General features: G+C 28.7%; 1 protein-coding gene across 1 annotated transcript in view; it reads left to right on the top strand.

Moving 5' to 3' along the window:
• The first annotated feature begins 14,776 nt into the window (after positions 1-14,776).
• Positions 14,777-15,499, top strand: part of LOC107013487 — a 9,233-nt gene continuing 8,510 nt past the window's right edge. The window contains exons 1-2 of the mRNA XM_015213389.1: positions 14,777-14,814; positions 14,965-15,194. Of these exons, the coding sequence (XP_015068875.1) occupies positions 14,777-14,814; positions 14,965-15,194 (268 nt within the window). The remainder of the gene's footprint in view (positions 14,815-14,964; positions 15,195-15,499) is intronic.

Consider the following 15,499-nt stretch of genomic DNA (forward strand, 5'->3'; position numbering starts at 1 on the left):
TATATATATATATATAAGAAAACTAGTGTTGCTTTTATGGTATGTGCATCTAGATCAATGTATCACACTATTGAAATCGAATATTTGATTTTATCTACTAATTTGAAATTATTGAAATAAAATAGATTGCAAATTTATTGATTAAATCTTTTTTTAATAAGATAATGGCTTTTCATTGTTATGGTGAATGAACAATAGTTCTTGATGGTGGTGGGAAAATGGTTGCTATGATTTGTGTAAATACAAGTTAGGAAGAAAAATAATAAAGAATTTTTTTTTCAAATTTCCTAATTATTTATATATGTTGAAGGTTGTATATATAAATTTTGTGAGATCTCATTTTGTTTTTATTAAAATCTGAATATATATCTGAATGGCTACTCATAATTTGAATATTGAATTATTAAGGTTATTTATTTTTTAACATACAAAATTTATCTATGTACATAATAAAATATAGTTTTAATAAAAGTAAATTAAATATTAAAAAATATATTTTTGAATGATTGATATCGCTCATTATTATTATTCAATAAGCAATGTATAAAAAGAAAATAATACAAAGTAAATAAGGATCTTAATGTTGTCTGTTCAGAAAATTGCTAGAAGATATTTTCAAAATGTAATTTCCGCTTAATATTGTCGATAATAAGAAGAAACATATAAAAAATATTGAATAGTTGACCATTAAAGTTATTATAATATTTTTATTAAAATTAAACAAATTTTATAACAATAAAATATCAATTCCACCAAAATAACTGTCACGCTCGGAGCCTACACCCTGGACGTGGCTGACACCCAATGACAATGGCCTTGAGCGAACCCTTGGTCTAGCTTACTTAACTCAGCGGAAGACTAAGCTTAACTCAACTACAAATAAGAAACATTCTCAAGAGAAATACTCAATTAATAGTCTTGGCCAAAATGACACTCTTGGCTAAAATGACACTTAAGTCTCAATACAATATATATTTGTAAGTAAAGAGAGATCCAAAACTGACTGTCTGGCTATCTATTTTGTTTGTGAAACCTCTACTTATACTAAGATAAATGTTGGGACAAACTCTACAACATTCTATAAAGGAAATACGGAAAGCAATTAAGTCCTCCGAAATGCAAGGAAGCTTACCACTGACTCCGAATGCTCAAGCTGGATCAACGAGGCGTTGGATGCTGATCCTGGTTATCTATGTCTGCATCATAAGATGATGCAGGCCGACTTACATCAGTACATTGAATGTACGAATATGCGCGTTGTAATGCTACACAACAACTAAAAGCTTGAAAGAATAAGATGAACTTACCTTGCCTCTTCTCAACTCAAGAATTACTCAACTCAGTGTGTGTATATATGTATATATATATATATATATATATATAGCAATTTAAAACACATGCGAGATACATAAAGCTTGTAAAACAGTAAAAATACTCAATTCATCAAAGAAAATGCAGTAGCAAACTCAACTTTACTTATATATGAAAGTAATATAATTCTGTTGGAGTTTCTCTAACCGACAACCACCACTATGAGCCTAAGCGGTGATACAACGTCTCGCCCACACTGCCAGAATTGTCCTATACTTTGTCGTCGCATTTAACATCCTCAATTTAGTGGATCCACTGGCTAAACTCACCTAGTCATCTAAAAAGTACGACCCGTTAATACCCATGATGGCTACATGATTTACATAGAGACATGAGTGAATATGAACTTTCATCCCCAAATTGGTGCTCAATACTACTCCCAAAACATAATTTAGCTCATGCTTTTAAAATAACCTCCTTCCTCTGGGTTGAGATAATTTGCTCAACCCTTTTTAGCTTTAAAAGCCCTCTTGGAATCTATGTTCTTTTTTTTTGTTCAAAACTCTGTTGGAAAATCTTAGTTTCCTCTTAACTTAAATGTAAAAACATTTATAAACTTTCTAGGGAATTACTTAGTTCCCTTATATCTTTTAAGAAATGAACTCAACTTTTTACTCTTTACTTGACTTGAAACTTACCTCTTAGGGAATACTTAGTTCCCCTATAACTTTTGAATCTAAACTCAACTCATTACTCTTTGCTCAACTTGTATCTTGAGCCTTAAAACAAAGTTAGAATATTTATTTAAGACTTTTGAAAACTTTAAGAACTCACTTTGACTTGCTTCTTAACTTTTAGACTTGACTCTTAACTTCTTTGACTTTGATCTCATCTTTCCTTGAATTGGATTATGGATTCAAGGATCATGATCTCATGTTTATGGATGATTTCATGATGTTTAGATGTACTTTAGAGTGTTGGAATCAACTAGGAATTATAGGTATATCACTTAGGAACTAGTAAAAGATTGGGAGGGGGGGCAATGAGATCTCCAGGGGACCCTAGCATTCTGAGAGGCGCGGGGCGCTAGAGTCTGACGAACAGACACTGTCCTCAGGCGCTCTGGCTGGCGCGGTGCGGCAGATCCTGACGGACAGAGTCTGTCCTAAGGGGCTCTGTTGGCGCGGCGCCCAGGGCCTATCAAACGGGAGCTCCGACTTTTCTTCTCTGTTTTTTCATCTCTAAACCTTCTAAACTTTGATGGATCTCACCCCAAACACTTCGGATTATTAAATACCTCAATACGCCATAGATCATACCCAAAAACAGTTTGGAAATCATGAATCAAATCAACTAAAGATATACTACAACTCAACCAACAAGAATTCAAATGAATTTTTATCAAGAACTTCCATGTTCATCATTAAATCTACTCTAAACTTACTGAATTGAACCAAATTGGTGTGTGGGTGAATTAACCCAACATGGAAAAATCTCACATACCTTTAAGAGATCACCCCCGACGAAATTCACTCAACGATCTTGGCGTTCTTGGCGAAATCTCGGTCTTTTCTCCTTTCTCCTTCTTCCCTTATCTTTTCTCCTAAGCCCTAAGCGTATTCAATCTTCTAAAAACTGCATTAAGGCTTAACTTTACCCCTAATAAACCCTTAAAAGAAATTAGGAAATAGCACGTGAAAAGGCCATTTTACCTTTACTAAAATTCGGATTGGACTTTCCTCAGTCCAACAACCCAACTTCCAAAAGGCATATCTCCATCATACGATATCGAAAATGCTCAAACTCGGCGGAATTGGAAAGATCTCTCCATGAGATTTCCAACCACATAAAGAACTGACTCTAACTCATCTTGAGCTAGAAGTTATGGTCGTTTGAAAATGACAAAAAACTCACTTTTGCACTTTGAGAATTTTCCAGATTTCTCCTATTCTTCCAAAAATAACTATTCTTAGTTTCTTTGTTAAATCCTAGTTATTTCGGTCTATGAGATGTTACAGTAACATTAAATTTCAATCGATTATAAATTACATAACTTTGTTTTTGTGTGAATCGCTTGATTTCTAATACAAATAATTAAAAATATACTTGTAACACATAAAAGTACGAAAAATACTTGAATTATGTTTCAACATAGTTACACACTAAATTAAGATGTTACTGAGATCTTCTTCTATTTGTTTTGTTTTGTTTAATATTTGATTTTCCGTCTTCAGATTCATCTAATGTGTATTGTCATCATATATGATGTTACATATTTTGTATTATATTGAGGTCTTAAATTGAAAAAAACACATTTATTCGTGAAAGAAAATGACTATTATGATTAGTCATATGTTCATGAAAGAACATAACTCTTATGAAAAGTCATATATTTATGAAAGAACGTGATTCTTATAAATAATCATTTCTTAAGTTCTATAAATGTCAAGACTAAAGGTCTTGTTGTATGCTTGAACATAATTGTTTGTATTTATCCCAATATGTATATGGATAATATCTCTTTAAAAAAAGTGATTACACGCCTCAAAACCATTTTCTTCTTCAACTATATTTTCTACTATTTCTTCTAGCAATTTTAAAGAGATATTTGGATTGAAGAAGATAAATGAGAAAAGAACCTTGGATTCTTGAGAAAGTGAAATTGTAAGAAAAAGGCGGCAACAAAATTACACACATACACGATCAATTTTATTTGGAAGGAATATATGCAGAAGAAGGGAGAGTTCCATTTATTTTTTTTCTTACAGCTCCGCTTCCTCAAGAATTCAAACATCTTGTCTCCTTTTATCTTCTTCAATGTGATGGTAAAATATTACATTGGAGATTATATTTTGCAATAAAAAATAATTGAAACACATAAATAAAATAAATGTATATATAGAATATGTCATGATGTCATTAATAATTTGATACTTATCTACTCGCTTACATAAAAATTATTATACAATGACAAAATATTAAATTTTTGAGAATACAAATAGTGTCGACTTATAGAAATATATATCTTGAATCAATATTTTTTCCAACACATGTAGAGTAATGAAAGAACATCAGTCTAATTATTAATGTAGTCATTACTAATATAATAACATATAATAATAACTCTTCAAATTTGACTTTTTCGTATAATATAATTTCCGACGAAGAAATGTCAAATGATACCCATCATCACCTTATTTAAGTTATCTATGTAAATTTGAAATTATTTGGTTTTTAATCCTTCCCAATCAACTGTTACATGACTCATAAATTAACTCCCCAACTTCTTAGTGGTTAAGTCAAAATTAGGATTATTCTTGATTAATCTTCCAACAGAAAAGAGGTCACTAAATAATGTTCACACATTTTTGAACTATATAAATAACATAGTTCCTATACAAAATTATAAACCAATAATATTTCTACACATTTTTAAGTTTTAAATATTATTAGCACTATGATATGATGAACAAAGAAAGTAGACTTTTTAAGTGTCTTATTTTTTTGTTTTTGATAACTCTCTGCTATTTTTCGAGTCATGCGATTATTATTCATCGAAAATTATTTGTATTCAAGTCTCAAATCGATAATTTTGGTAACATGCTACCAAAGTTTTTCCCTTTACCTCCATCCGCTCCGTCTTGTAAAATAAGTCCTAGCATGCCTATTTCAATGATGTGTCATGACTCATAAAATAATTTTAATTCTTCGTTTTAATTTCTAATTTGTTACATATTTGAAAAATACATAAAAAAAGAAGCTTAAAAACTCAATGTAACAATTTAAGATATTTTTTAAAAAAACATAATGAAATTTGGTTAACTCCCTTAATTTTATCGAAATAAAAAAAAGTTGCATATATTGTTTGAAAATATCGTAAGAACTATAAAATACTATGAATCACAGTAAAATGACAACTAAAAATATGTGAGAATCATATAAGAAATTTCGTTGACTTTCCTAAAATTATTTATATCACATAAAATAAAAAAGATGGCGAGTAACGTATATTATTCGAAAATGACATAAAAAGTACATAAATCAACAATTTAAAATATTTTTAAAAAAACACACATATAAAAAATTAGTTCACTTTTTCAAATTTCATTTGTATCATATAAATTGAAAGAAAAAAAACTAATATACATTAAATCTGCACTAGCGAAAACACATGATATCTAGTATAATACGTACATAAGTAGAATGGCAGTTCGCAGCACACAAATGTCAAATCAGCTAAAAGAAATTTTCGGCCAGTTGAAAAGCATAATTGCTAATTTCGTGCTTGTTTTTAGCAATCATAATCCAATTCTTTTGCCATCATATATAAACTTTGATCGATAATATACTTTCAATTTAGGTACATATTAATATAGCTTTCTGATTTTAGCTTCATGGAAATTTTAAAATGGGGTAATTTTATCATTTTACGAGGAACTAAAGATATTAGAATACAAATTATTAAAAAATTAAAATAGGGTGCAAATAGCTAAAAAGAACCTGCTTTAGAGTTTAAAAATTATGCAAAGAAAGTTTTCTCAAGTATCTAGTTTTCCTAAAAATCACAATAATTCTCACCGAAATAAATTATTTGATAACAAAAAATTCAATCCAATTTTATCTATGTACCAATACACAATGTCTTTTTTCTATCTCAAAAAGACTTAATTTGATACATAGACAAAGTTGAATTACCTTTTTTTAAAAAGAAAAATGGACTAAAGTACCCCTCTACCTTTATTATACTATGTGGTTATTTATATCTCAATATCTATAAACTTGTCACATGTACTCTTTAATTAGATAGAAAATTCTAAATCAAGTAATATTACACTATTTCAATTAAAATGACTTAATTTCTTCTTTTTATCCGAATTCGACCCACTAAACTAAATCAATTCATACACAATTTTTTTAATCAAACTGCCCTTAAATGTCAACACAAACATGTTTACCTGTGGTCTGCTTTGTCAAGAAATTACCTCTTATTATATATACATTTTCTTAAAAAAAGTTCTTAATTGTTGAGATATACAAAAAAATTTACTTAGTTTTCAAATAATACATATAACTTGTTTTGTCCCATTTTTACCATTTTTACGTGACACCAGTAAATTAATTTTAAGAGCTAATCAAATTTTATATCTTTTTAAGAAAATATTTGTCAATTATCATAATTTATAGTGTTTTTACGTAATCTTTGAATATATGAAAGATTAAATAAATATAATACAAACAAATTAAAATGAAAAACAACAAAAAGTTACCAAACTACCCATAGATGTCAAATCATGCCTGTTGACCTTGTCAGTTGTCACGACCCAAAACAAGTTATGAATGACACACACACTTAACCTTTTAGGTAGGCTAATCAACGAATTCCAACCCAATTTATAATAATTATTAAACTTATAAAATACAATCATAATGCTAAAACTCAAATTAAGAAAAAAAATCAACTAGAATCTATTATATATCATTTTCAAAACCTGAAAGTCATCATATCAAAGTCATCGAATCCACAAATATCAAGTCTGGGAGTATAAAAGAACACCACAATAGATATTTAAATTTGTGCCCAAATAATTAACCAAGGAAATTACATCACGATTGAGAGAATTTAATGCGTGTTAGAAGGAATATCTCACCTTTGAATCTGATGTGCTAGAGACTGCTTAGAGTTGAGAGCGAGTCAAAGTCGCTGGTACACTCAATTACTCCATAAAAGGAAAACGAAGAAAAATACAAGTAGGGATCAGTAGAAGGCAACTTGTACCGAGTAGATATCATGGCCGATTCAAAATAGAAACTAATATTCATAAAGTAACAACAAAAAAATCAATTAAAGCACTTAGCAGGTGGCAAGGACCAAGTAACTTGAATAAGTGTCAACAACAATAAAGCAAGTACGTAATTAGTCAACAATATCAAGAGCAGAGAAGAGAACTTATGCCTCCACACCACGTTTTTCGGGAAATTGGTATTTGAGAATTGAGTATATTAAGTTGTTTTAATATTTCTTTCTTTAATATTATCGTGTCGCAATGTGAGACCCAATTCAATAATATCGTGTCAGCTCGTGGCATCCAATTCAAATGTATCGTGTCAGCTCGTGGCACCCGATCCCACAATATATTTAATTCACCATTTTTTGTCATCACATTCCACTTTATTAACAACATTTCATCAAGTCTTGGCATCAAGCTCCAGCACTCAAAATGACCTAATGGTCATTACTTACATGTTAACTGCTTTGGCATCAATAAATTCTCGTTGTTTTTATTTTTCAAAAAAAATTCTTAATTGTTGAGATATGCAATACTTTTTACGTAGTTTTCAAGTAATACATATTATTTCTTCGGATTGAGTTCTTCTTCTTCTTCTCCATTGCTAATCTGATTAAACTTTTGTGTGTTGGTAATATAATAAGATTAGCTTTTATTGTTTTAAAGAATGGATTTCTTAGCTTTTCTATTTGCTAAATTTACATGGACGTGGCAACGATGGGAGCATGTACACTTCTTCTTCATCATCTCAAATGCTAAATGCTAGCTAGGGTTTCGGGTTTCTCTTTTTCTTTTAGTTTATTTTTCAATCTACTATATTATTATTTTTATGAAAAAGGAGCTAAAATATCTTTAAAATATTGAAAATGATACAAAATTACCTCATCCACCTATTGACTCCAAAATGTCATTCTCGTGTTGCTGATCCTATTCTAGAGAACCTTCTTTCGAGAATTGGGGTGGCAATTGACACCAAGGCCAGATAAAGTAGGAGGCACCAACAACAACATACCTAGTGTAGTCCTACAAAATAGAGTGTATCCACACTTTATCCCTTTACCTCAAAAGTCAAAGATAAGGCGGAGAGATTGTTTCCGATACACCCTCAGGTCAATCTAAGACCATAATGAAAATAAGAATATAATGTATGCAAACCGGATATCTACTAATCCTACATAACGATGGACAAATTTGTATATTGTTATTGTAGATAGAGGAAAGTACTCTTTTAATTCTATTAGGACTCTAAGTCCTTCTCCTATTTTAGTATTTAAATATTGGATTTAAAATTATCAATTCAATCAAAATTCATGTTTCAAATGTATAAGAGATAATAAAACTTACCCACATCAGGTATTTATACCAGTCAATATATATATGTCATGTGGTTAAATTTATGGTTAATTTTTATTTCATTAAATCATGTAATAATGTATTTTATACTGACTTGACGTAAACACGTTCTTATTTTTTTACTTTTTAAGCGTTTCCTTTTTTAATTCTAAAAGTACAATGTATTTGTAACTATTTGTTTATAAATTATTACTTCTTCTATTTCAATTTATAAAATGATAGTATGATATTGAGATATATGACTTTTTATTGACAGTAATTGTAACGATTTTTTTTGATCGTTTTGAGTGCTAGAGCTTTTTTATTGGATAAAAGACTTTTCGATAGATTCTAAATGAATAATTTAAATTATTTGTAATTATAATTATGAAATTAGTAGGATAGTTTTATTAAGTTATAAAGTTGGTGGTTAAAAAAGATTACTTTAAAATTTAAGTTGGGTCACTTTTATAATTGGTTATATAATAACTAGGGTAAAAATAATTTGTAAAAGGAAAAAGAAAGAAAAAATCAGGGAAGAAATACATACGTGTTGCATTTCCACCTTGGGAAAACACATCCAGGTAAAACTTGAATCCTCTCTCTGTGATTAAAAGTGGTGTGTGAATTGTTATTAGTATTATTATGGGTTACTAAGGCTAGGTAGGATTGAGAATAGACAGTGATGTTTTGATTAGTGGAAATTATATATAAAACGTGATATGAATTTGGGTAGGTAAATAATAATTGAGGTGAGAAATTAATTGTAATTATGAAAACAAATACCGTAACGATGAGATGATGATTGGAAACTGGAGTTATTGAATCGATTGTAATACAAATTGGATAGAAATTTAGAGGGAAAATTGAGTAAAAATAGAAAAATTGGAAAATAAGGGGCAGTGTGCTGGAGTTTTTGGGGGACAGCCATGTAACTCAATCATTGGCTAGTCATATTGCCAATTGATTGAGAAACTGGCACTTGGCTATGCATGTAACAATAAAAATTAATTGGGCCAAGGATTATTTACTAAAATAATGTTTTATAGGGAAAAGGGTCAAAAATATTTTTCAATTTTGATTTATTGTTTGATTATATTTTAGCTGTTAAAATAAAGTTAATTTTACCTCTTTCATTACTAATTTCATTAAATTTATCCCCCATTTACGAAATCTTCAAAATTAACTCAATTTTTTTTAAAAAAAATATTTTCTTATTTTAACCCAATGACCCGATCTCATTTGGAATAACCCGATTAAATTACCTTCTCTCAAATTTCCTTTATCCATTTTTTCTTTGATTAGATAATCTCTTTTTCTCTCTAATTTTCCATCGTTGTTCCTGCATCTCTCCTTTCAGCACGTTACTATCCCTTCCTCAGAGTGAATCAAGATATTGGAACTTCTAATCCTTTTTATTGGTAACACCTAAACACCAATGTATTTCTTTGTGGATAGGGACAGATATCTAAGTAAATTAGGAGAATCAAATTAGTACACAACAGATAGCAAAACAAAGTAGGAACACGAAAACAAATCAAAGAAAGGGAGTAACCCAACTTTCTATTTGATAGATAAACTCTCAATAGCGATTGATATGTATTGAGTGATATTATGAAATTTTCTATGTACTTGATTGTGTGGTTGTATGTCTTGGTTGTGTTGTTTGTGGTTGACCTAAAATTCTAAGACTGTTGAATTTATAATCTTGAACCTTCTCTATTAAAATGACGTCTTGAATAAAGAAGACTTGATGAAATAAATGAATGAGATGATTGGATCGGAGTGTCACGTTCAGACACGGTTTTATTGGATCGAAGTGTCACGTGCTGACACGGTATTATGGGATCGGAGTGTCACGTTCTGACATGATATATGGGATCGGAGTGTCACGTTCCGACACGATAAAATTAAAGGAAAGGAATCTTGAATTAACTTAATATACTCAATCTCAAATAATCCATTTTCCAAATGAGTACGGTGTGGGGCATTAGTCCTCATAGGTGTGCTTGATATTGTGGTTGATGATGTACCTACTGTAGTTTTATTGTCACTGGTTCATGTTGTTTGTTGCTTGCCACCTGTTCAGTATTTGTAGTTGATTTTATATTATGATTAAATATATATTGTTTCTATTTTGAGTTGACCGATGATATCTACTCAGTACGTGTTCCTTGTACTGACCCCTATTTTCTTCTTTGTTCTTTTATGGAGTACAGTAAGTGTACCATCGACTTCGACTCGCCCTCAGCTCTAGCCAGTCTTCAGCACATCAGAGTTCAAGGTGAGCTATTATTTCTAGTTCGTGCTGGATTCTCTCATTCACGTCTTGTTGTCCTTGAATTTCATACATGAACCATCTTTTAACTTATTAAGGTGTCTTAAATACTCTTAGACTTGGTATTTGAGTATAAATATCCTTGATGTGATGACTTTCAGATTTTGGAAATAATAAGTGTTAAACTTTAAAAGCTTATTTAATTGATTACTTGATAAGTGTTGAGCTTACACATTTTATTAGCATTCACAGTTGCATTATTGATATATGTTGGGGTTTAGATTCCTTGGTTCGCCCACTTAGGAGGTTAAGTGTGGGTGTCACTCACGAGTCACGACTTATTTTAGATCGTAACATTAGTTTTTATATGCACTTTTAAATTATTATAATTTATATATAATTTTACATATGTGAATTTTATTTCTTAAAATATAAGAGTTATATATTTAGATTTTCAATTACACTTACGAAATTTTATTCACAAAACACAAACTAAAAATATTACTCCTATTAGTTTAAAACTTGCGCTAATCTAATAGTTTATGGTGTTTATAACTTAGACCAGATGACTTGGTCCCAAAATAAGAGTTTGGAATCAATACAAACTTACTCACATCTAATATTTATATTAAATTCTATTAATTTATTATTATTAAATTTTAAAAGTTAAGATAACAATATATATTAATTAACTATGATAAGAGTGTAGGTATAAACACACCGTGCATTATATAGTTGATGTAAGTATTTTACGTTGTCAATTGTCATGATTTATAGTGACTTTACGTAATCTTTGAATATATGAAAGATCAAATAAATAAGACAAACAAATTAAAATGAAAAATAACAAAAAGTACCAAACTACCCTTAGATGCCAAAGCATGCATATTGACCGCTTAATGAATGGCGCACACACTTAACTTTCTAGATGAATGAACCAATATATAATTTTCAAAACCTGAAAGTCATTTTATCAAGGACATTTAATTAGGAGTGACTCAATGCATTTTAAGATGAGACATATGCCTTAGGCTTTCAAAATTGAAGGCCTTTATTTTTTAGTAATAATAAAATTATCTTAAGATTCTTTTTATTTTTTTTAAAAAAAGAATAAAAGTTATTTTAATTTGTTTCAAAACATTAAAGAATGTTTTTTTTAATGGATCATTTTTTACATTTGGCTTGCACTTGATATGTTTTTGACCACAAAATTAAAAATATATTTTGATATATATAGAGAGTTTAAGATCATAAAAAAATAACTTATATCTCATATATAGAAAAATAATGAAAATTTAAGTCTTCAACTTGTTTTTGACTTTAGACCACTAATTATTCTGAGGTGTCGCATCTAATCCACAAATACTAAAAAAAACACCACATTAGATATATAAATGATTTGTGTCCGAATAACAAAGGAAAATGACATAATTGAGAACTTTAAATGATATGCGCTAGAGTTAAAAGACAATCAAAGCTCCTCTTGTACGTCCTTATCATCGTCAAACACATGACATATGTTGTCATCCTTATCGTGAGTGGGTTTTTAACTAGTGGGGTTTTTAACTTTTGTAGAAAATAAATAAAACTAAATGTCCTATTTTTACTACAAAATTATTATCTTTATAATTTTCTTTTTTCATTTCCTTTTTGAAAATTATAGAATTCAAATATTTTTTGTTTCGTAACCTTTCTTTTCCATATATTTCCTCCACTTAAAGAAATTTAGGGAATGAAGTAAAATCTAATTTGACTTTGTGAATGAAATCTTTCTTTTTAGAATTGAATGTGCATTCTTTCTTTCTTTTGTATTGGAATGAAGTTTAAGATCATAAAAGAATTACTCCTGTTATCAAAACTATTATTACTCTTTTTATTATTATTATTTTTGCTTGTTGAAAGGTGTGTAATCTATTAAAAGTTGATTCATCTTATATAAATAAAGTTGTAATTTATTAAATAGATATGTTGGAGTGAAATATCTGGATGTAAAGAAAGAGAAAATTTTTATAATTAATTTAAATGATAGAAATTTTAAATATTATTTTATCGTGAATAATATAATTACATAATTTTCTCAAAATTTAAACCAACAACAATTTTCTTGATTTTGTAGTACAATGAAATATGATTTTGCAGTACAAAGAAATATGATTTTGCAGTACAAAGAAATATTCAAAATTTCCAAAGGTATTGACTCGATAAAAAAAAGGATTCAATCCTACAAATTGTCAATTAAACACACTCATCCTTTTTATTAGGTAAAAATCGCTTTAAATCTTTTTGCATTATGTCCTTAATTTTTATTCATAAATATTTTCTCACACTTTCATAACCTTTAACTTGTTTGGACTTTGTAGTAGTTGTTATTGTTATTAACTACGTCTCATCTAAATCATGGAGGTAATTATATTATAACTTATGTACCATTTTAATAGTAAATTTTCATTAATTCTAAAACGCGAAATATATATTCAAAATAAAGGAATTATTGACTCCTTTTCTTAATTTCATATATCATTTTATTGAATTTTTGTAGCCATGTTGTGATGTAATTAATAATAACTAAATTTTCATATGTTTTGAGTATTAATAATATGGTAGTATCAATTTTTTTAAAAGAAGTTTGTCAATAATATTTAATTTTGCTTATATAAACCAATAATTATACAAAAAGATAACACTAATTAAAAAATAAGTTAATTATTATAAAGTAAAAAATCGCGTATAAATTATGGATCATAGAAACGTATAATCTTTTGTTTGAAACAAAAGCATTAGTCAAGACATATCTCCCGCAACAAAAAGTTATAAATAAATGTACATTGTACAGTGAAGATAGTTGCAAATATGATAGATCAATTATAAAAAAAAATAATACACAAAATTATTAAGGTTAAATTTTATTTTTATATCTACTAGTGTGTTTTAAGTTTTGCAGAAACTAAATAAAACTAAATATCCAATATTTACTACAAAGTTATTATTGCTTGAAAAATAAAATAAAATAATATATATATATATATATATATATATATTTTTTTTTTTCCTTATATAGAAGAGGCAGTTTTTCAACTTTCAACATGTACTTATGAAAAGTTAAGGACAATTTGGTCCAATTATTGATACTTTCTCAATAAATAATATTATACTTTACTTTTTTTATTGTTGTACTTTTAAAATTTGAGACATAAACGCCCTTTCACATTTACTTTTCAGCTGCAAATTTTTTTGCCTACTTTCCATGCATGTGGGCCAACTTTTTTCTCCGCTTTCCTTCTATTAATTAATTAATGCATATAATATAGGTCCCAATTCTTATTTCCTTTTCTTTATTTATACCTTACAACTTCTTTCATTTTATTTTTATGGTAAAATCATTTTTTAAAAATAATATTACTTTAATTGTTTGCCAAATATGGAAAATTATGTCTTTTTTTAGTTTTCTTATATCTAAAAATATAAATAACACTATAAATCATAAAAATTAATAACTTAAATATTTAAAAGTAATATAAAAAAATTTAATTGACTCTCGAAATTCTTTTGGTGTAAATTTATAAATCCCAATAATAACAATTTAAAAAGTATAAAATACATATAAAAAATCACTTGACTCTAAAATTTTTTTATCATTGCTGCATAAATTGGGACTTTAAAATTTACATATATGATCTGGAAATTACGTTAAATATTTAAAAGACACATAAAAATGATTAATTTTTAAAATTCTTTATATGTCACGTAAATTGAAACAAAGAGAATAATATATATTATTTTTAAATTATATAAAAAGTGCTAACAACTTAAAATCTTTTTAAATCTTATAAAAATTTCACTAACTTTTTCAAGTTCCATGACCTTCGTCTTATATTAGTTGATCATCTTACTAAATCAACAACATATTATTTAAATTTTTTTCTATATTACACTTGCCGTTAATTCCTTTTGAAAGTGTCACATATGTTTGTAAAATTCTCACAAAGTTTTTTAAGGATTGAATTAGTAAAGTTATTTTCTTATTTATAATTTGTTCAGTACCGTGCAAAATAAAAAGTAAATATTTAATATGAGACAAACGGATATTGGTCCCCGTGCTAGCACGGGGTCTGTATCTAGTATATATATAAAAGAGTAATCTTCATAATTTTCTTTATTCATTTCCTTTTTTGAGAATAAAAAAAAAAGATGATTTTCTTACTCTTTCACTCTCAATTAACTCTTTTCCTAACTTGGTTTATCACTACTATTTAGTAGGACGTCTACATCTACTCAATCGACTGAAGAAGAAAAGAATGAAACAATCACTCCAGTATATCCTTGGGCGACCTCGAGACATGCCATAGTCCACACTCTTGATTATCTTGTATCAAAGGAAATTACTATTATATCAGGTGAGGTTCAATGCCAGAAATGTCAACAACAATATAAAATTCAATATGAGTTGCAAGATAAGGTTAATGAGATTGCTAAGTTCATCTTCAAAAGTAAGAAAAATATGCATGATAGTGTAACGACCTGTTTAGTCGTTTTGAGCAGCAGATTTTATTTCTGAAAAAACTGTGTGAGTCGACGGAACCCACGACGGACCGTCATGGACACGACGGGCCGTCGAGGGTGTCTCGTTCCAAAAGACTTAGACTTCTGAAATTTGGGTACTGAATCGACTCTCTGAACTTGGCGACGGACTTGCAGGACGAACCGTCGTGGGCACGACGGACCGTCGCAGGTGTCTCGTTCCAGAACACTTAGACTTCTGAAATTTGGGTACTGAAATCGACTCTCTGAACTT

This window comes from Solanum pennellii, chromosome 3 (genome assembly GCF_001406875.1).
Source record: "Solanum pennellii chromosome 3, SPENNV200".
Classification (NCBI taxonomy): Eukaryota; Viridiplantae; Streptophyta; class Magnoliopsida; order Solanales; family Solanaceae; genus Solanum; species Solanum pennellii.